Source organism: Papilio xuthus, unplaced genomic scaffold (assembly GCF_000836235.2).
Source record: "Papilio xuthus unplaced genomic scaffold, Pxut_1.1 DF827680.1, whole genome shotgun sequence".
Taxonomy (NCBI): Eukaryota; Metazoa; Arthropoda; class Insecta; order Lepidoptera; family Papilionidae; genus Papilio; species Papilio xuthus.
This window is the reverse complement of record NW_013530969.1, coordinates 5,492,482-5,513,283: the sequence shown is the minus strand read 5'-3', so window position 1 is coordinate 5,513,283 and position 20,802 is coordinate 5,492,482. Positions and strand designations below refer to the sequence as shown.

The window sequence follows — 20,802 nt, the reverse complement described above, 5'->3', positions numbered from 1 at the left end:
ACTATTAATGCTGTCTTACCTGAGAGTCATCCATCTCAGGCTGCACATTGTTGGTGACTTGTTGCACATTGATGGTGACCTGCTTATCAATGCCTCCCCTCAGTTTGAAGCCGAGACGTTCCTTTGGCACATGACTATAAGTACCCTGCAAAGTAACAAACCTTAAATATTTAAATTAACACTTAGGAGAAGAGGTACTTTTACTCAGACTAAGTGCATTTAATACTGACACTATGCCTTGCTTTAAAAATAAATGAAAAATCCACCTTAACATGTACATCATAAGTGTGTATTTCCCATACCTTGGCATCTGTTTCCTTCAAGTCAACTGTACATTCCAGTACATGCATGAGCTGCATTGGAGGCGCTGGCCCCACTGTCTCAGTCAGCGAGCCAGTCAGTGAAGGCGCTGCGCTCAACTCGCCCACTAGTGATGACGCCATTGATCGCGGAATGCGCTCAAATGCTTTTGCGAAACAACCTGAAAGAACATTATTTTTGATTTTACTACGTTAAACATCTATCTGCTTGAGTGTACATTTATATCAAATATAAATGTTTCCAAATATCTTGGCGGCTCTTAAGTTCGCTCGAGTCGTTGCGCAGAACATAATTTTAGGTGTGTTGGGGCGTAGAGGGATGCGTTAGGAGAGCATTGCGCAGCGAGCTGATGTCCTTGAGCCGCTAAGATATTTGAAAATAACTATAACACATCTGAAACAAGAAATTAAACGCCCACCGAATTTTAAAATAATCAGCTAGAAATGACATTTTAAGCCAGTTATTTTACATTAAATGTATTATATAATCTGCCATTTTCTTCCAATTATATTTGAACTGATTAATCCTATCTTTGTCACACTGTTATTTTCTTTCGCGAAGTTAAACAAGTATATAAAATTTTACACTTATTAAATTATCGACGACACCATCATTATGATTATGAAATTAAGAGTATACCAAATGATAAGCAATGGTGGGCGGATACTACAATCTCGTGACATTTATGTGTCCGCGAAAATATCGCGCCATAGCTTTGTACACATAAAATAAGGTCAAATGCATTTTTCTAATTGGTTCAAGGCAACAAGAAAGAAGAAAAACTTACTAATTAATTTAAATATAGAATTTAGTAAATTTTTTATGTAAAAACTTTGCAAAAAAATGTAACGAAACTTATTGAAAAAGGGGAGGTTTGAAAACAGTAAAGAATGTTACTTTGCCGATTATAACAAAAAGTTAGTAAACAATTCTATTTTTTATTTATATTAAAACTTACTAATTGGTTTATTTATATATTTTAAAATTTTATAATACAGTAATACAATATCTTAAAAAGTAAATAAAAATAACTAGCATTTGTATTTAACAGTAAAAATATATCTAACTAAATTAATTCACCTTGACAACTAAACAACCTTTAAACTAATATCTAAAACTCACTTTATTTTTTTACACAGTTTTTTACAACACTAATGCACTCCAATACCGTTCCGCGGACAATGACGTAGAGAAAAATAAAAACATTCGAAGCCATCCGATAAGCGCGTACTAATGACACTATTCTAGTGATTTGCATTCATCTATCCCCTTCTAGGTTCATACAATAGTATATCTCCATCTCTTTCTTTCACTAGTTTACTCACAAAACTAACGTAGTTATTTTCATCTTATCTGTGATCGTCGTTCATACAATGATAAGATTGTTATTATTGTTAAAAGCTTTATATAGATCAGTGCCAAAAAATTATTAAACAAGTGTTGATTCGATTTCTAGCAATTTTGTACACTAAATGAGAATTGGTCGAAATTCGATTTATGGCGACCTTCAAACATAAAACACTTAAAAACTTTACGTAAATTGACATAAAATTTATTTATTTGTTAATTATAGTAATTTGTAACAAAAAAAACTAACGCTCTTTTGTTATATGTCACTGATTTAACACCAATAAAAGTCCCTACCGTCTGTTTACTCGTAATATTGGGGCGGAATAAAACGCGATGGAAAAGTTCACTAGGTCAAAGGCAAGGGAGGCGAGGAATATGACGTTTAAATTGCTGCAAAAGTACTATGAATTAGGTTAGTGACATTGTTAACTGTTAATTGATTTATTTAACATTATAATGACCTTGAAAAGTTTTTATATTTTTAATAACACGACATACCTTATTTGAAGTGGTGTATACAATTTTTACTAGTTGAAACAACTTTACATATTAGTCGACAATAAGCGGACTCGTATGTTCCGAGAGTTGGAAGTCAACTGCCTATGATTAGGAGAATTCACTCTAATGTATTGTGATTGAAACGATCGTACTAATTTATAATAAACGTTCGCGCAAACATTGTGTAAGCATTAGCGAGTAGAGAAATAAACCAAATATTTATGTAATATATAAAACGTCCATCTCATTTAACAATTCAAAATGTTACATTGTTTTTAATAATAGTTCGAAAATAAGCGTCCATATTAAATCAAATTTTAAATAAATAACTTAATAAAGGCGCCTACAACTTTGTACTAGCAAATTTACTGGAACAAATATTTGCACTTAGAATTTGAACCGAGCTTAAACTATTTAGTTCGAACGCTTTATCTAGGACATAACTACCATTTTAATATAAATTCCAATAAAGTCCACATAGATTCAAAATTTCAGGAAGAGTAACATTTATCCGTAATCCCCTATACGTAACAGTTTAAATAACGTGACACTTGTATACAAATAAAAGTATAAGTATACAAGTGTCATGTGACAATTGTTCTATTCTCTGTTACTTCAAGGAGAATAAAGATGGCAACATTGCTGAATGTATACGTATTATGAAAGAAGATACTAATCAAACGCTTAACATTTAACATTTCAAGTAAGTAATACTCACTAGAGACTTGATTGACCGCCTCCGCGATGTGACACCTGAATACATGACAGCGGTAGACGGCTGACTCCTTGGTCTCGCCGTGGGACCAGGTGAAGGCGAAGCAGGAGGCGACAGGTGAGCCGGCTGCACCACGTGCGTAGAACGAGATGCGATTCACCGCATACCGCGTCATCACGCTATTACTGTCCGCTTGGTATAGGCTGAAAAAGAAAAATTAAATCAGTCACTTAAAGACATCTTGAACATCTTGGAAACGGCCGCGATTATTTTACAACTGGAAAAAAAAACAATTTCTAAAGCACAAAGTTGAAGCCTCTCTTCTTTTAATATAAAGTCAAAACTCACACGACAAGTCCCTGGGAACAAACGGGTATGGATATAGAGACAGCGATGCCGTCTCTATTCTCCGGCATTGAGCTGAGCTCCTGCATGATGCGCTGGATGTCCTGCTCAGACTTGGGGTCGGCGATGTTCTGCGCTCCGAGGTAGCTCACCCCACAGAACACGGTGCAATCCTGGTCCACGTCTGATACTGAAACAAATACATATTCACTATGGCACACGGGTTTACTTACCTAACTATATCGGTATATTCTTTTCAAATTGTATACTTTCTTTTACCTCATCAGGTTCATAATACTGTACTAGTTGCAATCAGTAGAAGTAAAAGGCATTTTTCAAAATGTCTAATAAATTAGCACACACCGATTGTTTCATGTGTTCATACTAATATTATTAGAATCTGGATATTCATATATATAGATCTGCGTACATAGAACCAGGACAGTGGACCATTTTTAATACACAAACTAGGTTATTTTACATATATAGGTTATTATACAGCGCGAACACAGGATTTAATTGTCAACGACTGACCTTTAACCTAATAAATGACAGAATCACGCTCTACAGATACTGGTAATGAGAAAATATTGTACAACTAAATAATATGAGTTTAATATTCATGCACACATATTAAATACACATATTAAAATACGTTATTGGTGTCCGTCTGTCCCTCCGTTACATTCCAATCGTGATGTGGACAGAAATGCAAACTTTAGTTTTAAGTGAAGAAGAATTTAAAAATAAGCATTTAAACGTTATCATATCTTAACATCGGAAAGAATTTTTGGAATAAATTCGCTACAAGAGCACGATCTCTTGTTATACCCAAATTCTAAATGGTATCAAAACATAGATTCTCATATAAGTGATAAAAATGTAACTAGAAGTGTCTAAGTACCTTCATCATCGCTCTCAATGGGTTTCATGTGGTCCTGCTTCTCAGTGGGCGAGGGCGTGGCGGTGTCAGCCGCCTGTGACCCATCCAACATCTCGTAGAACTTCGACCCGCCGACCAAACGGCATGAGTCCTGTGTACAATTATTTTTATAACTATATGATTGATATTATCAAAATAAATCTTTATAATGGCGGACATAAGTTTACACTACGTTTTTCATATTGTAAAAATCCTGTAATGACAATGGAATTCGTATTTACTATATACAACGAGGTAATTTACTTTTGCATTATCTGTATCCTTATTTTACCTTATGTACTTTCCTAAATGCTTAAATATTTATAGTTGAATAAAATAGTTGAATATAATAGTTGATAGATAATATACACATAGTTGAACTTTTATGTACTTAACACTACATTCAATATTACATTTCTTATATAGTTTGAGGTTGATTTAATAAATATTACGCATGTCTACATGGTCATAGCGAAGACATTGTTTTAAATTCGTGTATTTCAGCAGTATATTACCCAACCAAATTTACATTAAATAAAACTTAAGCTTCATTTCCACTAAATGAATTTCTATTTTTGTTTTTCAAAGAACGTCAACATGTTTTCTTTGATTTTATTGGAATTAAACATAATATTTAAAATTGTTTAAATCAGTATAAACCACTAAAACATTACCTGTTTACCTTTTGTATAATTTGTGATTCTCTAAACGTCATTATCACTGTAGTAGTCAATAAAACAAAAACAAAAAACACTCCACAAAACACGAATTGTTCAATATTTAAAACAATATTTTAATACAAGTGTTTAATATTCAAGAGGACGTGTGCCACAGTGGGGCTTGCATACCAAACTAAAGACATTGTCCAATGAATCATGCGCTGCCCACAACATTGATATCAATAGGCGGTATAGGCCCGTCATTTTAAATTATGTCATGTTTTATTTACGTTCCAAAGTTATCACAACAAAAAAAATCAGAATTCCAATTATTGTAACAAAGAATTCGGTCTATATTTTTTTAATTAAATAAATGACAAAATTATAGAAAGAAATCCTTAGCAATCAATAAGTAACTCTTTAGGATTAATTTATACAGACGTATGATTATAAAAATGGTTTCTCTGTAATTTCAATACTCTGTGATATGTTTATTAAGTAGTGGTGCATTTTCGTTTACTTTTAATTCTATAATTATTTTTTATCTTGTAGAGGTAACCTTGACCCTGCGTTTGGTGAATACATTTTTGTACATGGAAACATTTAACGTAAACAGTAAATAATAAAATACACGTATAAAGTTGATGAAAGAAATAAGTATAACAAGATGAAAACGAAACAACAGTCCATTGTACATTATGTATGTGATACAAAAATGTTTATACTTTATTAAACCGGTAACGCGTAACATAATGTATATTTACCTTAACGTTCATATCCTCCATGTCCGTCATATTACGGAATCAATCTGGTATTTCTTGTTTAATCTAATCAAGTTCAACAACATAGACCACATAATGTTACCTATTAAACACTAACATATATATCACAATAAATGTATATTGAAAATTTACAAAACAAATTTTTAACCATATTTTATTATCTATTATAAAATATGTCTGTACGTTACTTATCTTTGATCACAGATAAAAAATATAGACGAATAAAATGCAACGCTCAAATAATAGTCGTGTGCGCAGGTGACGCACCCATTAGGTGTTACAATAGACTGAACCAAAACAGTACGTCATTAATTAAAAGCCAAGGGTACACTATACTCATAATACTAAACAAACGTATTTATGTGCCAGCATCAATTTCACCAGACGTATAAAACCTTCTTGCACATAAGAATACAATGATTATATTACATATTATGGTACAGCAGAAACGCATTAACGTATCTTATCATTTAACAATACGTATATTTTTGTTATTTTTAATATATACTTTTTTAATGTCACATAAAAATGGAATTACAAGACCAATATCATAGGAACACAGAATCTAACATCAATATAAAACAAAAAAAATGAATGTTCTGTAGTAATATTTTTGATACCAATGGATCGACAATCAGGGCGCCAATAGCCTAATGGTTAAGGGTACGGATATCCGATCACTGGACTGAGAGATCGAATCCATTCAACTATTATCGTAAACTACGCCATATACAAGCCTAGAGCTTACTTGGAATAGTACAAGAAGTATTAATAAATTAACAAAAATATGCTATGTTTTATTTGAAAAAAAAAACTTTGTATGCTTCAATCGTTATCGTTCGAGACAAAGTTAGAAGGCATGTATTATTAAATTTTGCCGTGTCGTTTACATTACACTGATATTTATCCTGTGCCACTGTACACATCAGATTATTCTCAGTAATGCGTCTGTCGCAATGTTTTATTTATCAACAAGCGCGTTCACCTGAGCCTAAGTGTTTGTCGAGATCCATTGAAATTCATACTACAAGAATAACATCGTTACAAGAACAAATATCTTTGTTAATACTGACAATAGATAAATATTTATTATTTCCGTCGAGCACAATTGACATACCCACAGTAAATATAATTTTTAGAACTTTTTTGACCATTAATTAAAAAATACACTTTACACCTTCCTTAATTTCATAGCAATATACATAGTTGTAAAATATCTCTTAATGTAAGTTCGGGGCTAATCTGTTTAGAACAGCTATTTGATAGGCTTTTAAAAGTAAATGGGTAGGTATCGTTAAAAACTACGTAATAACTCAGGCCACTAACAAAACGCGTTGTTTACACATGAATGAATCTGTTGTGATGAAAGAGAATACAATTGATGTTGTAAAAGTAGCACAACAATCTACTGCAATCCATAGATATTGTTTTTTTTTTTCATAAAGCTGATCAATATATTTCCGAGTATAACAACAATTTAGTGTATTTAGTTTTAAAACGATATTTTATTTGTTTAAATAAACGCTAAATAAGTAGTTAATTGTCCATTAAAATATTTTTATAGGCAACTACTAGGCAATAAAAAACTGTTTACTCTGTGTTATCGTTAATAATTGGTTTGCACACTGTTAACAATTAGTATAGCACTAATTGGTTGTGATTTTTTATGACATAATATGTAAACAATTGCTTTGAACTTAAAGCGATAATGAAACCAAACTTCATATACCAAATTATTGCAAAAATAATTAAAAAATTATCTAGGCTAGAATTCTAGCCACCTTTCAACCTATTAACAAAATGTGACAAAAACTCTAAACATATATAGAGAAACAATTATTCTGATCCCAATAAGAAAACATTCCTTTAGTCCTCAAATCACAGACATTTTTCAAGGTCAAAAGGTCACATCGCATAAAAGGTTGCCAATTAAGTATTTCACCTTGAGTGTAATCAAGTACAAAGAAACGGCTCGCATGAATAAAATTAAAAACCTGTTTGGTAGTCTCAATATCTATAATGTATTTATATTTATCCAAACAATCAGCCAGGCTATATCATCCGATATAAATCTGATGTGAAAGTGAAGCTGTTTAATTCTTGAGCTGCAGTTACTTTTAGCACCCTAATCTGGACTTAGATTTAATTACTAGTTTCTTTACATTAACTGATAAAATAATTTGTCCTTTAAATCAGTAACAATTTATAAAATTATATTAAAATTTAGTTGCAGAATTATCAAAGCAACATTTGTTCTTTAAATTAGGTAATCTAGACCGATATTGCCGGCGCTATGAGCAAACTATGTAATTCTAAAACCCTTATTAGTCTAGCCATTGTGCAATTACCCAATGGCACCCTACTCTAAGATGGGTACTGCTCAGAAGGTTCAGTCACTACGTACCTGGCTTTTAGAAGTGTCGTTTTTAACAGCAGCAGTGGCACCATCTAAGTCGCCCATCTTTGCTTCAGAATCACTTTCAACTTCAAATATAACTTTGTAAAGATCAAGCTCTTCTGGAACGTTTGACTCAATATTTGCTTCTGGTCTTATTGTTAGTTCTTGATTTATTAATTGACTTCGGCTTACTCTTAGTGAACCCTGGAGGGACTCTGATATGGCCTGAAATATCAGAAATCAATGTTTATTCACGCCAGCATTATCAAAATGTTTATATTACTGATTATCCCACATACTCTACATTAGATACATATGTTAATATTAATAGATGACACTCATCTGAGATGAAATATTATAAAACAATATTTGAATATTGTCCATGCATGATTTATCCAAAAAAATACTGTTTCTATGCTATTTACGGTGACGCAAATAAATATGAACAGTAAACGAATTTTAGCAAAAAATAATTTTATACTGTTTAGTAATTAATATTTTGGTGTTCATTAAATGTAATGAGCTCTAACAATTTTGGGATTTTTTAAAATACACATCTATGAATTGTATAGCTATAATGCTAGAGTACATAGAACGTGGGAAAGAAATGAGTGTTCTTACGTCGCTCAATATGTCTTCCAAGTCGCAACATACGTTTGTAGTGAGCACAGGGGCAGGACTCGGTGTGCGAGATCTTTCCGAATAGAACTCTAAATCAACCGGGTCCAATACCTCATTTGGTCGACATTCATTGAACTCCATCACTGTTTGCTGTTGGGGGTATATCAATATTGTAATATAAAACAATTCACTAAGCAGACATGCAAATGAAATATAATAAATAATAATAATAGCAAAGTCTCTAGTTCTTACCCATTGATAATTAGGTTCTCTTACGAGAACAAAACATTATAACGAGTTAATAGCGGCAAAAATAAAAGATAAATACGAAAAAATCTCAAATGCGGTATTATGTGTACTTAGATATTTACCGATAGTTGTCGGATAAATTCGTGCAAAGAAACGTCAAACAAATGTCAAGTTATAAAATGATTCCGTTGCACGAATAACAAAATATTGTAATGTTCTTCTTTCAGCTAATTTTCACAAGATTTCACTTATCATATAGAGTACGATATTACAATATTTCTTAGAAGTCTATATCAATGAAACGCTGAAAAGAGGAATCGGTATAAATTCTAGTCACCGCAGCAGGGGGTAGTATCGCGTCATACAGTATGGTGAATAGAAAATTATTTAACAATCATTAAATTTAAATTTGTCATTAAACCTAAGTCTTGAGTTTTTGAAATGTTTAATTATAGATATAATTTTATTTAACTCATTACTTTATGTTTCTTCCGATTTTCATTTTGTTATCTCTGGCGTAGCAAGCGTTTTCATTTTTTATCTATAAAACACTGGCGACGGTTTGAAACTTCAGTTTGTTTTCATTGTTTTGAAATTTGTAAACTGCGAAATTGAAATAAGTTTTACTGTTATTTATGCCACTGGCGATAAAAAATGGAAAATTCGATTAACGAAAACGAAATACAACAATCTATACGGTCGCCCCCGCGACGTAGACGATCAACGTTTTTTGAGAGAAGAGATTCTTTGGGTGGGTTGCTATGAAAGACTTATATTTTTACTCAAATTCATAATAAATACGTACTTTAAACAATTTATTACAGGACCACAATTTTTGTCAGGAAGGTTGGAGCAAAGTGTAGCTAAGAAAGATACAGATATAAATGAGAAACATAATCAAGAACTTCAAAGGTAAAACGCTGCAAAGTTACTTATGTGCTAATTGATATTGTTAAATAAAGTACACACATGGATGCTTGATTTTCAGTTATTACGAAAAACTTTTGTCTGAAAAAGAGCAGTGGAAAAAAGAAGTTAACAATAGGAAAAATAAATATCATGACCTAAGATTGTAAGTATTGCTTGTGAGAATGCTAAATGTACATGTATATGTGGTTAATGTGTATATTCTAACTACCAGTATTGGCATTGTGTTAAATATTGGAAAACATACAAACATACATACATGTTTTTGTAATGTTCCAGGCAGTATCAATTAGCAGTAAAATCATCAAGTAAAGCCAAGATATGTTATTCTGCATTAACAAATGAAGACATAGAATTTTTGAAAGGCAAAGTTAACATAACAAAACTGATTGACAGCCAAAGAAAACTACACAAATCAGTTAGAGAATCCCATGCTTTATTTAAAAGGGCAGCAGAACTGGATAATGTTATATTAAGTCATTGTGAAGACAAAATTAAGCAAATTAATGAATATATTCTTGATAACAGTTCTATAGAACCAAAAACATAACAGTAATTAGACATTTATTAACAGTCATCATTAAATCAAATCTATTAAAATAAATAGCAAGAAATAGATGTCATTTAAACAGAGTGAGTTATGAAATGGGATGCCATTTATTATGTATATATTAAAGTGTACATAATTAAAAAATAGTTAATTTTTATAACTTATAATTTAAATTCTGTATCTGGTTTTAATTTTGTGATGAAATATTGACAATATTTTCACTACTAAGATATTTATAAGTATATTTTAAGAACTATTGTATTGTAAATGTAATAAAGTACTCTTACTAGACTTGTTTTTTTTTAATTTATATTATGCCTTCCCATTTATTGAAACATATGTGAAATGTCATTTGCCATTTAATGACTATAAAAAGTAATTGATTAAAAAAAAATAAACAATCAGTAACAACAATTTATTTTCAATATTTAATCGCAATGTACAATTTTATTATAGTACAGGTATTCAATACATGAATTACATATTAATGGAAATTAAAAAAATCACCATTTTTTTTCTTTCTACAATTTAGTATAATTAAATTCTCCGTATTCAGATGACCATAGCATATAAATGATTAAATAACAAGCCTAAAAGTGCTCTTAGTGTAAATGTTTTTAGACTACTATTTATGGTTCAACACTGCCTTCACCCCTGTATGAAATTGATCCTCTCAAGCTCTCTTTTTTCAAAGAGAAACCTTTTTAGTAAGTGTTTTGATAGTGGATATGAAAAATATCATATTATAAGACAGACAGTTATTCGTACATATTAAAAATTGTATCTTGAATTGCAACAAATATTTGAATTGATTTTCAAGTAATTTTACGGATTAAATTTATTAAAAAAACTGACTTAATTGATATATGTAACCATATAAATATACTATGCTATCTATAAATAGATAGGTAGGTTTATATACATAATGATTACTGAATGTAATCCATAAAAATATGATTACTACCTTTTAAACCACATTTTCACTTATGTAGATAAAAAAGTTTGTTTTAAATAGTATGCACTGGTGTTCAAAACATTTATAACCTTAAAAATTAAGGAAATAAAACTATAGAAAAAAACGTTTTGCTGTTAACATAAAAAAAATATTCATAAATATAAATGTCTTATGTGGCAGTTATTGTTTTGTGAAATTCACTTCAGTCATTTCAAAATTATATTGTTCAGGAACTTTAAACAGTTTATATTTACACAATAAACAGTCTTTAGAACTCAACTTGTCTGCTTTGTATGAAAACTTCTTCTAGTTTGTAATTTTTTCTCTTTAGCAGTCTTGTATTCTCTTCGACACGGACTATTTCTGAGATCTAGGATTGTGTTTATTTTCTCTACGATTTCTTTTCCCGTCTCATGATCACATTCAAAATCATGACATTTGTATGTTGTGTTTGGATGGAAGAAATTGGTGTTACCTGAAAATTTATTAGTTTACAGCCAGAGTAAAAAAGAAGTATGTCAAAAATTTATATTTGTCAAATACCTGCTGTTCTATCATTTAAGGATGTATTATGACTAGTTGAATAAACTATCCTAAAGGTTGTTTTGTTGGCTTTTGACTCCAATATCTGACACCATGCCACTGAGTCTATGCTGTGCAGAAAATATTTAGATCTTGACTGAAAAAATAATAAAAAACAATTGCAATGGAGAAAAATTTAAGCAATTATTTTAAAAAATATTATTATACATAGTAAATGTCCCAAGTGTGTGTGTGTCCAAGTGAATGAAATGAAGTTAAAATAATAAAGGCTTACCCAAAATGCATGTTTATGAGTCACAATAGGTTCAATTTCAATCCTATCTAACGATATCACCAACTGCACCATAATATTTGTTCGTACTTTTCTTAACATATGCACACTATAAGCTTTACATTGCGGTGCTTCAGTTGCAATTATATGGGACTGCATTTTGTCTACATTTAATCCACCTGCTTTTCTTTCTGTAATAATAAAATGCCAAAAACTTTAGATTCACAACATAAAAATAGGTCATATCATAGATTAAGGCTTCTTTAGAGTTCCATAATCTCCATGTTTCAAAAATGTTATTTACACAGTTTTTGTTTGCACATTATTTGACACATACCATATAAATAAATAAAAAAAATGACAAAAATTGTACCTTCATTAACGGCTCTGATAGCACTTCTAACTGCTTCTGAAGTTGAGCTGCCTCCTGTATTATGTCTAGATGTGTTGTGATGACTTTGGCCTGAGTCTGATGCCTTCGGAAATACATGAAAAGCCCCACTCATCACTGAATAATCAGGAATAGAGTCTGTAGCTCGATCTATAATGATCTTGGTTTTTAAATCAATAAGACCGAGGCATGTGAAACCAAACTTAGAGCAGGGTTCATTAGCATCCAAGCAAGGAAATGCCAAGTCAACTTCTCCATCATCTTCCGCAATACAAAGTCCATACTCATGCACAGATCCAAGAGTTATTTCTGGATGTTCAATGCTGGGAATAATAATAACAAATTTATCCTTTGGACTTTTGTAAACATATATAATTTAGTTTACAGTATGTAACCTAGAATATACAAACATTTATTAAATAATATTAATAACTTAACTACCGTTTCAAAAATTCAAAAACCTGTACAAAAATTTACAGATTTTTCAGTAGATATTTTTATTGTATGTGCAAAATAAAAAAAAATGGGTTATTCATGATATTTACCTATATTTATAGCATGTGAATCCAATCAAATCTTTAATTTTGGCACTGGCAATAACACACACAACCAGTGGATAGTTTTGATGTTTTTCTGGCAGCATTGTCATAAAGATTTTAAACGACTTTATAGGGAGACCTAATTGTGCTGTGCCATCAAACTTTGCATACTCAAGGTATTGTCGGTGAGGGAGGTCAGGGCAGTGTTCCAACTGTTCAGCCAATAGTGATTTCTTTTTTTCAACTTTTTTCACCTCTATCTTTGCAAATGTTTCTGCCATTTGTTCTGCAGTAAGTTTTATAGTTGGATCTTCCCATTTTATTACTTTAATTTTAGCTGCCTTCTTTAACGCTTGCTCCTTTTTATCAAGCCACAATGTAGTGTTTGATCTCTGCCTACAAATGAAATAATTTAACGTATGTCATGAGATACTATTAATGCTTATTACACCAGTAATCTAATGCTGAGTAAATTTTATAGTTTGCTGTATATTTTAAACGTAAATATATTAAAATAGTGGTAAAAAATACCTGTGCGGCAAAAAATCTTCGTGACGTATATAGCTACCACAAACTAGATCATCTTCTTCGCTGTCTTCCATATCAGGGTAAGGATCAAATTGTGTCACCAGTTCCCTTTCATCACTTATGTCTGAACTAAGTTCTTTAATCTTACTGGTGCTAGGTTGATATAGAATTCCCTCTTTGTATTTCTTTTTTTCCTCCATGGCTTTATTTTGAAATATTTTCGAAAAATCTTCACCAGCCATAACAATATCACATAAACCTGTATCATCGGTCGCAATAAATGCCTCCCTTATATTCTTTAAGAGCCATACTTTATTATCATAAGTAGCCATAGTTTCAGCCAAAATAGTCGAGTATGTTAATTTAAATTTTGGTTTGTAGTTTGTATTCTGAATTTTATATTTATACTGCACGGCACTAAATTACACACATGTCATATGTCAAAATAGATGTTGAATGAATTTTTACAGATAATAAACTACAAGATACAAATTGGATACAAATTTTATTTTGTAGGTGGTTGCGAAAAAGGAGTTGAAAATTGAGAAATTGACAAATTCGTAACATTAAAATAATGGTGGTAGCATATTTTTTAACGTTTTTAATGAACTATAAAAATCTTGATTTTAAAACTGGCGAATCTGACAAATATCTTCTACTTGTAGCATCTTTAACCGTCCTTTTGTGTCAACTGTAAAGAGTATATATTTTATTTACTCTTTGGTCAACTGAATAGATTTTGTTGATTATTTTGCTGTCAAATCAAATGTCAATGTCACATAAAACAAATAAATATTGTATCACGTCGTGTGTTTAGAGGTATAAGTAAGTTTTTTGTTTTATTTATTAAATGTCTTTAAGCGATTTCGATAGCTCCCTCGCCCTTATCATTTCTATATCCCAACTTATCATTATACGATATTAACTCGTCGGACATGGGCAACTTTAATGTCGCTTTGACGTCTTAAACCGTATATTGCTTATTTGATCGATATATTGTTGATATAGAATCGTTAGACCTATAATAAGTAGTATTGCAGGAACAGTATTCCTTTGCATTTTTTATTAATAAAACATGAGCCAGGTCTTGTTATTGTTTACTTCAATATATTAAACTTTGCAAAACTTTACTTTTATGTCTCTACTATTTCTTATACTAATATCGCACTATTTACTATAAATAAGCAGTAAGCCCTTGTTCCTAAGATCTCCAGGTTTCCCACCACCAAAGGAAATTCTTCCTAACTATGGCTGTGATCATGTTTATACCAAGGAGTTGTTTGTATAATTTGTTTTCTTAGAGTTAAAAAAAAACAATGTTTTAAAGCATATTTTTATTTGAAGACATGAATAGCTAACAATTTTCAAAAGCTATGACAAGGATTTTTTTAAACATATCAGAATTAATGGAGCATTGGAGAATATTATGTCAGGAGGAGACCAAAGAAAAGTTTACATAATGTGAAAGTGGAATAAAAAATATTGCCAAATCCAGATAAAATGGAAAAATATAACTAAATAATAAGAACAGTTAATTGTAACACTAATATTAAACAATACTGTAATTTCCCATAGCCAGCATGCTGCGTCTTAGGTCTTGCACACAGTCATAATATGACTTATATGGGGGTGCAAGAGTAGAGTCATATAATTTTAACATTTCAATGAATTTCTTTATCGCTTCTCCATATTTGCCTTCTTCCATAGCACCCCGGCCAAGCTTGTACATCATATCAGTATCCTGTGTAAAAGAATAGCTTTTTAATAAAAAGAAAATTCAAATAACTTTATGATATTTATTTTTTCAGATACATCAGTATTTTGCTAGTGTTAAATGACATTAAAAGACAATGGCAGATGATGAAGAAGGTAAGATTCTTAGTATTTTTCAAACAGTAGAACCTCCATAAACATGAAACCTTTGTAAGTGAGAGTTGTTGTCCAGTACCTCCATTAGTGAGAAACTGGGGAGAGAGAAGACGTCTTTGACCAAGAAAATACTGTGGTCTGAGTCCAAGGGACTCTTGCTTATTCAATTATATTTTTTCACTATTAGCTACCACACCATACAATGCCCATATGACATAGTATATGTTCAAATTGAGTACTACAATAAGGAAGATTTTCTCAAGTATGTTTTTGCTGTTCCTTCCTGTTAAATATTAAAACAGTAACACCCACGCAGTGCAAGAATTGACCAATAAAACTAATGCCAAATACTATTTAAGTAACATTTTTGTATGTTCTCAATAGTTGAAGAAGGCGAGGGTGTAGAAGCAATTCAAAGTGCAACTGAAGTGAGTCCTGTTGAAACAGAGAAGCCACTAGAACCTGCAAAGTATGAAGTACGGCCAGGACTTGGAGAAAAGTAATGTATTATTTTTTCTGGTTACTGAAATCTAGGTAGCTAGGGATTCATAAAATCTGCTGGAATTTCTTTGTAAAAGCATTGTAAATGATGTAGTAAAAATATTGATATTCATCATTTATGTCTATGGATGATAAAATGATCAAAATACAAACATGATATAATTTATTTTTATTATTAAATGAATTGTCGTTTTTATTATTTAATCGGATTACAAATAAATTTACTATACTACTAAACCAAAGTTCATTTAAAAGATGTAAGTTCCAGAACAATTCAAGATTAAAAGGTAATATCCATAGTGTGTAAAATTATATTCTTTTAGATTCCAGGCTCAGAATGTGAGAGATTTGATCAACAGAACTATGAAGGAGCAGTTAATGGGTCGGCAGTACCGCTCGGACCAGGCGCCCAAGTGGGCTAAGAGTATAGCTAATGCGGTACGACAGAGAGTACAAGATCTTGACATGAAAAGGTGATTATTATTTGTACTATAATAGGAATAACGAATCTATGGTATATATGGCTCGAAAAGCAGTGTTTAAGTCACGCTACTATTCACAAAATTTGTTTGGCACTGCGGAAAATGCGTAATAGGTTTTTAGGGTATATTTGTAATAAACATTAAAGTTAAAATTGATTGCCTTTATGACCTCATCAAACATTATAAAATACAAGTAAAAAATTTACACTTGCTTTGGATAACATTTAAAGTTTTCTATCTTCTTTCTTTTCTAAAAAAATCTCAAAGCTATATTGCTTCTGTCAACTTCTATCTAATGATCTTTTTATTATCTAAGGTAGCTGTGGCTCGCGTCTATGTTCGCGCGGAATTGAAGAAAAAACTTAAGTAGCCTATGTCTTCAGACTATGTTCTACATTTATGCCAAATTTCATCGAGGTCTATTCAATAGCTGTCCCAGAGATACTTTCTATTAAACATCCATCCATCTAAGTTTACGCATTTATAATATTAGTAAGATGTTAAATAATTAATTTGTAGATACAAAATTCTAGTACAATCAACAATAATAGAAATGAAAGGTGCGGGTGTAAAGTGCGGGCAGCGGTGCATCTGGGACCCTGAGACTGATGCCTACGTCGACGACTTATTTAGGAACGACACGATGTTCTGCTATACAATTGTGTATGGACTTTATATGTATTGATATTTAAATTTATTATAGTGAAGTAATAAAGTGAACTGAATTAATGTTATTGATGAAATGGAGTGTTTTAATTTTTGTAGTTATGGAGAAACCTTCTAATACACATCCATTCACCCATACATAACTATTGCTTTCGTTTATGAAAACATCTATGAATACAATATTGCGTTATCTTAATTTTTTAAGACACAATCAGAATTTTTTTTAAGTCAATAGGTCCTAGCAGGTAGGTCCCAATTTATTTGTATTAGTTTTTAAATTGTCTAGAAGACTAGTAGATTTTTTCGCTTGCAGTGCTGAATAAAATAAACGTGCGTATTACCTGTAAGGACTTTAGACCTTTGAGAATGTTTGTGTACTGGTTGCATAAGCCGCACTTCACCATGAACTCCTGGCAATCGTACGGGACCGGTATCACGTTGGGGCAAGGATGATCAGAATCACATCTAAAACATAAACAAAATTTAAAAAATTAAATGCAATGAAATTTTAATTTCGTTTTTTTCCGCTGTCCAATTTAATTATCGAGGAATAATAGATTTCAATTGAGGCAACACCGTCTACTCTCTTTTTTAATTTAATACTAAAGTTAGGGAAATGTCAACTAAGCAACCAATATAATTAATAAAAGAACAATTCTATTTAGTCCAGGGAAATTAATACGTGTCCTTCATGAAGTATCATATAACAAAAGAGTCATACATCTTCGAGTCACTTTTCGTGAAACTTACTTGAATCTCATATAGTTTTCTGTCATGTCTTCGTAACGTGGCCAATTCTGCTGGCAAGGTACGCAAGTGCAATCGAACCAGTACTGCTCCTTTAGATCCGCCTGACGTTTCTCCTTCGGTACCGTCGTGAAAATAGGTCCGTAGTTCTCAGCTACTTCCTCGCCTTTCTTAATATTCTTTACTGCTCTTACGACAATGTACGGTCCACAAAAATATCTGGTGATAAATAAAAAATAAAACTTATTTAAATAAACATTTTTGAATCATAACGGAGTGATACGCGACTTCGCTGATTAGTATTTCTTTTTTGCTTACCTTACAACACCAGGATCGCATGAATGGTTAAACAAAGCGAGTGTTGGAAATACTGCACCAGCCAAGAAAACTGATTTGCCATTATGTTTTATAACATTGTTGCCCACTCTTGGTTTTGGGCATTGAAGTTCGAACACTTCGTGCGCATTGAACTGAAGAACTTGCAGATTCTTTAAAATTAATCCACCAATTAATGCGACATCGTCTTTATGTTTTTCGTCAATACCCAAAGATTTGAGTTCATTTATATCAATCGGCTTTTCTCTGGGTTTATTATCAAAGTAGCCACTTATTTCAAGCAGTTTCAGCAGGAAAGTAGTCATTTGTGTTCTATGCAAGAAATCTTGCTTAGTTCTCTTATCTTCGTGGGCTACCAAATGATAGATGTTTTTATAATCACCAGATTTGTAAACTCCAGTGGGTTTTTCTTCTATATTAGAGATTATTTCATTAAAATAATCTTTTTTGTGTTGTGTGATCATTCTTAAAGCGATATGACACGTAATAGAGCAGCCAGATTTCCATAGTAGTGGTAAAATTTGACATTCGTAGCTGTGGTAAGTCTTTTGAGCGTCATCTGAACATTTCTCACTGCAGAAGATTACGTTCGGACATCTTGGACAAGGGATTGGTACAGGACATCTGTAAAATGATAACGTTTAAAATATAATTTTAGAAAGAACGCAAGAAGAAACAAGAGGAAGTAGGTTATAATGATCAGATATAGTCTTTACCTCTATCATTGTACTTACTTTATGAAACAATTTTGACAATGCGTCTTTGAATACTCTCCTAACAATACTCCACTAAACGGTTTCTCGATTAACAGCGATTCTCCGGCCTGTATATCTCTTGCAGCTGTTGCATATCTTCCTTTTGCTTCATTGTAATCTATTTGTATTGCGTCAGAAGCGGCTGGATACTGAGGGTTATTCTTTCCTGGTAGTTTAGGTTTTGGAGGCGTTTTTCTTAATGGTTCCGGATCTTTTGGATTTCCTGCTAATGTGATGCCCTTGTTTAAGATTTCCAACATAAGTTTAGCATCAGTTCTCATCTTTTGTCTTTTCTCTTTATTAAGATTGTTGGCTTCATCAAGTGCGGTTATTGTATCTCTAGAATAAAATATTATTTATAAAAAAAATTAACTCCTTTAAATATTGTATCGCAAAAGATTACCTACGAGTCTGTGCTAATAAAAATACTTGAGGGTTCTATCTTGTATATAAATTAAATTTATAATAACAATCCTAAATAAATCATAGCTTTCTCTGGCATCCTATACAAAAAAGGTACTTACTGGAAAGCAGTAATAGCTTCTTGATGTCTCTTGACTATCAACAAAGTTCTCGCTCTCCGTTCATAAACCTTGTATCTCAGATGTCGAGGATACGCGAGCGAAAGGCATCGTTTGATGTCAGAAAGTGTATCCTCATATTGCTCTAAATGACTTAATGCCGCTGAGCGGTTTGCATAAAGAATTGATAGTTCATCAGCTGAAAAAAACAAAGTAGTCCACGTCATTATTCCATTAAATTAATTAAAAAAAGACAACGACACATCGAATAGTAATATATAAAAGTAAAACAAGAACTCTACTTATGATGATTCCATCGATTTTTTTTTCTAGATAATTGATTTCAAAACATTACTCACTATCTTTATGAGGCACGAACATCATAGCTTGGCTGTAAAACTCCAAAGCTTTAGCCCAATCACCTTTCTGTACTGCTTTATTCCCTTCATCTTTTAGTTGATGCGCCTTTTCCAAATCTTTTTTCTCGGAAATCTCTCCATCTTTTGAACATTTTGCGATATCACCAGTAAGATCGTAAGATTTTACAGCAGGCAGGCTGAATAAATACGAAACACGTTTTGAATTGGATTCCAAATTGGCGAAATTATTTTTCGAAACATCGTCCAAACTGTTATTTATTTTCTCGTGGAATTTTATGAAAAATCCTTCTTTGTCGGACATGTTTGTATTAATCACTAAATTTGTAACTTTGTTTTGGCACTTAATTACTTTAAAAATGTATGTTCTGTTCTTTTAAGATGAAAGTAAAGGAAAATAACGTGGAAATAAATTTAAGGTTAAGATCAGTAAGATCGAGAAAGCCGGTCGCTGTCGCGGAGAATATTCCGTATTTCTATTTTTATAATTGGACCACGATCCGTTCATCGCTTCAGTCAGTTCGCCGCCTTGTGTGAATGTTTCCTATGAAAATATTGTAATGAAACGTACCTACATGTCTACAGTATCTTATTAAAAATATGTATTGCCTAATAAACTTATAACTCTGTCACACTTTGCTTTATTCTTTGTTTATAGCAATCTTATAGCGTAAACAGTGCGTATAATAAGCGCGTAAGAAATATTTAAAAATTATTATTCTAGGTTCTAACACTAAAAGACATAATAACATATATATATATTTGTTTACAGGATCAATTTGATACAATTTGTGTATGTCTTCATCACGCTTGTCATCTGTTTACAGAACAATTTTTATTTCCTTACTAATTTAATTTACATTTACCGATTTTGTTTCATGCAGTCATATTTTGCAGATTCTTAAGATATGTCATAGAATTTAAAATGTAAATAATAATATTACACAAAATAAATATGAGCTACTAGCTGCCGACCGCGATACC

At 31.6% G+C, this 20,802-nt stretch overlaps 5 protein-coding genes across 11 annotated transcripts in view; 2 read left to right on the top strand and 3 right to left on the bottom strand.

The window, feature by feature from the left end:
- The window catches only part of GAPcenA (GTPase activating protein and centrosome-associated), an 18,399-nt gene extending 9,357 nt beyond the window's left edge, over positions 1-9,042 (bottom strand). For 2 of the 4 annotated variants that reach the window (XM_013311525.1, XM_013311527.1), the window contains exons 1-8: positions 8,864-8,976; positions 8,612-8,761; positions 7,997-8,215; positions 4,134-4,263; positions 3,233-3,419; positions 2,888-3,087; positions 303-481; positions 20-145 (exon numbers count right to left, since the gene is read on the bottom strand). In XM_013311525.1, the coding sequence (XP_013166979.1) occupies positions 20-145; positions 303-481; positions 2,888-3,087; positions 3,233-3,419; positions 4,134-4,263; positions 7,997-8,215; positions 8,612-8,752 (1,182 nt within the window). In that variant the 5' untranslated portion in view covers positions 8,753-8,761; positions 8,864-8,976. The other 2 variants (XM_013311526.1, XM_013311528.1) reach the window with 2 other exon arrangements.
- A 368-nt stretch (positions 9,043-9,410) lies between these two features.
- LOC106117075 (uncharacterized) lies at positions 9,411-10,515 on the top strand. The gene is made up of 4 exons (XM_013311146.1): positions 9,411-9,611; positions 9,685-9,772; positions 9,849-9,932; positions 10,067-10,515. Exons 1-4 carry the CDS (start codon positions 9,515-9,517, stop codon positions 10,335-10,337), a joined length of 540 nt encoding a protein of 179 aa, XP_013166600.1. The 5' UTR covers positions 9,411-9,514; the 3' UTR covers positions 10,338-10,515.
- Positions 10,516-11,428: 913 nt separating this feature from the next.
- Positions 11,429-14,004, bottom strand: Sin1 (SAPK-interacting protein 1). Its single transcript, XM_013311071.1, has 6 exons — positions 13,568-14,004; positions 13,043-13,432; positions 12,480-12,820; positions 12,110-12,297; positions 11,836-11,971; positions 11,429-11,767 (listed from the first exon to the last, which is right to left on the bottom strand). The coding sequence occupies exons 1-6, from the start codon at positions 13,894-13,896 to the stop codon at positions 11,568-11,570; spliced, it is 1,584 nt and encodes a 527-aa protein (XP_013166525.1). The 5' UTR covers positions 13,897-14,004; the 3' UTR covers positions 11,429-11,567.
- Positions 14,005-14,283: 279 nt separating this feature from the next.
- LOC106117454 (tctex1 domain-containing protein 2) lies at positions 14,284-17,160 on the top strand. Of its 4 annotated transcripts, none has more exons than XM_013311782.1 (5): positions 14,284-14,389; positions 15,373-15,433; positions 15,818-15,932; positions 16,258-16,407; positions 16,950-17,037. In XM_013311782.1, exons 2-5 carry the CDS (start codon positions 15,415-15,417, stop codon positions 17,017-17,019), a joined length of 354 nt encoding a protein of 117 aa, XP_013167236.1. In that variant the 5' UTR covers positions 14,284-14,389; positions 15,373-15,414; the 3' UTR covers positions 17,020-17,037. The 4 variants fall into 4 exon arrangements, with proteins under 4 accessions (XP_013167236.1, XP_013167233.1, XP_013167235.1 ...); XM_013311779.1 differs by having other exon boundaries at positions 14,285-14,389; positions 16,936-17,160; XM_013311781.1 differs by having other exon boundaries at positions 14,359-14,383; positions 16,936-17,160.
- Smyd4-3 (SET and MYND domain containing, class 4, member 3) lies at positions 14,655-20,339 on the bottom strand. The gene is made up of 7 exons (XM_013311778.1): positions 19,801-20,339; positions 19,445-19,640; positions 18,900-19,259; positions 18,148-18,789; positions 17,833-18,048; positions 17,424-17,547; positions 14,655-15,305 (listed from the first exon to the last, which is right to left on the bottom strand). The coding sequence occupies exons 1-7, from the start codon at positions 20,120-20,122 to the stop codon at positions 15,114-15,116; spliced, it is 2,052 nt and encodes a 683-aa protein (XP_013167232.1). The 5' UTR covers positions 20,123-20,339; the 3' UTR covers positions 14,655-15,113.
- Positions 20,340-20,802: the final 463 nt, after the last annotated feature.

Excerpts from the sequence above, each read along its gene's own strand:
- LOC106117075 (XM_013311146.1), top strand. The coding sequence starts at position 9,515 with ATGGAAAATTCGATTAACGAAAACGAAATACAACAATCTATACGGTCG. Across the intron at positions 9,773-9,848 it reads CATAATCAAGAACTTCAAAG|TTATTACGAAAAACTTTTGT; the intron begins GTAAAACGCTGC and ends CTTGATTTTCAG. Across the intron at positions 9,933-10,066 it reads AAATATCATGACCTAAGATT|GCAGTATCAATTAGCAGTAA; the intron begins GTAAGTATTGCT and ends GTAATGTTCCAG.
- Sin1 (XM_013311071.1), bottom strand. The coding sequence starts at position 13,896 with ATGGCTACTTATGATAATAAAGTATGGCTCTTAAAGAATATAAGGGAG. Across the intron at positions 13,433-13,567 it reads GAAGATTTTTTGCCGCACAG|GCAGAGATCAAACACTACAT; the intron begins GTATTTTTTACC and ends TTTCATTTGTAG. Across the intron at positions 11,972-12,109 it reads CTCATAAACATGCATTTTGG|TCAAGATCTAAATATTTTCT; the intron begins GTAAGCCTTTAT and ends TTATTTTTTCAG.
- LOC106117454 (XM_013311779.1), top strand. Across the intron at positions 15,933-16,257 it reads CGGCCAGGACTTGGAGAAAA|ATTCCAGGCTCAGAATGTGA; the intron begins GTAATGTATTAT and ends ATATTCTTTTAG. Across the intron at positions 16,408-16,935 it reads CAAGATCTTGACATGAAAAG|ATACAAAATTCTAGTACAAT; the intron begins GTGATTATTATT and ends ATTAATTTGTAG.
- Smyd4-3 (XM_013311778.1), bottom strand. The coding sequence starts at position 20,122 with ATGTCCGACAAAGAAGGATTTTTCATAAAATTCCACGAGAAAATAAAT. Across the intron at positions 18,049-18,147 it reads TGCGATCCTGGTGTTGTAAG|ATATTTTTGTGGACCGTACA; the intron begins GTAAGCAAAAAA and ends ATTTATCACCAG. Across the intron at positions 17,548-17,832 it reads GAAAACTATATGAGATTCAA|ATGTGATTCTGATCATCCTT; the intron begins GTAAGTTTCACG and ends TTTATGTTTTAG.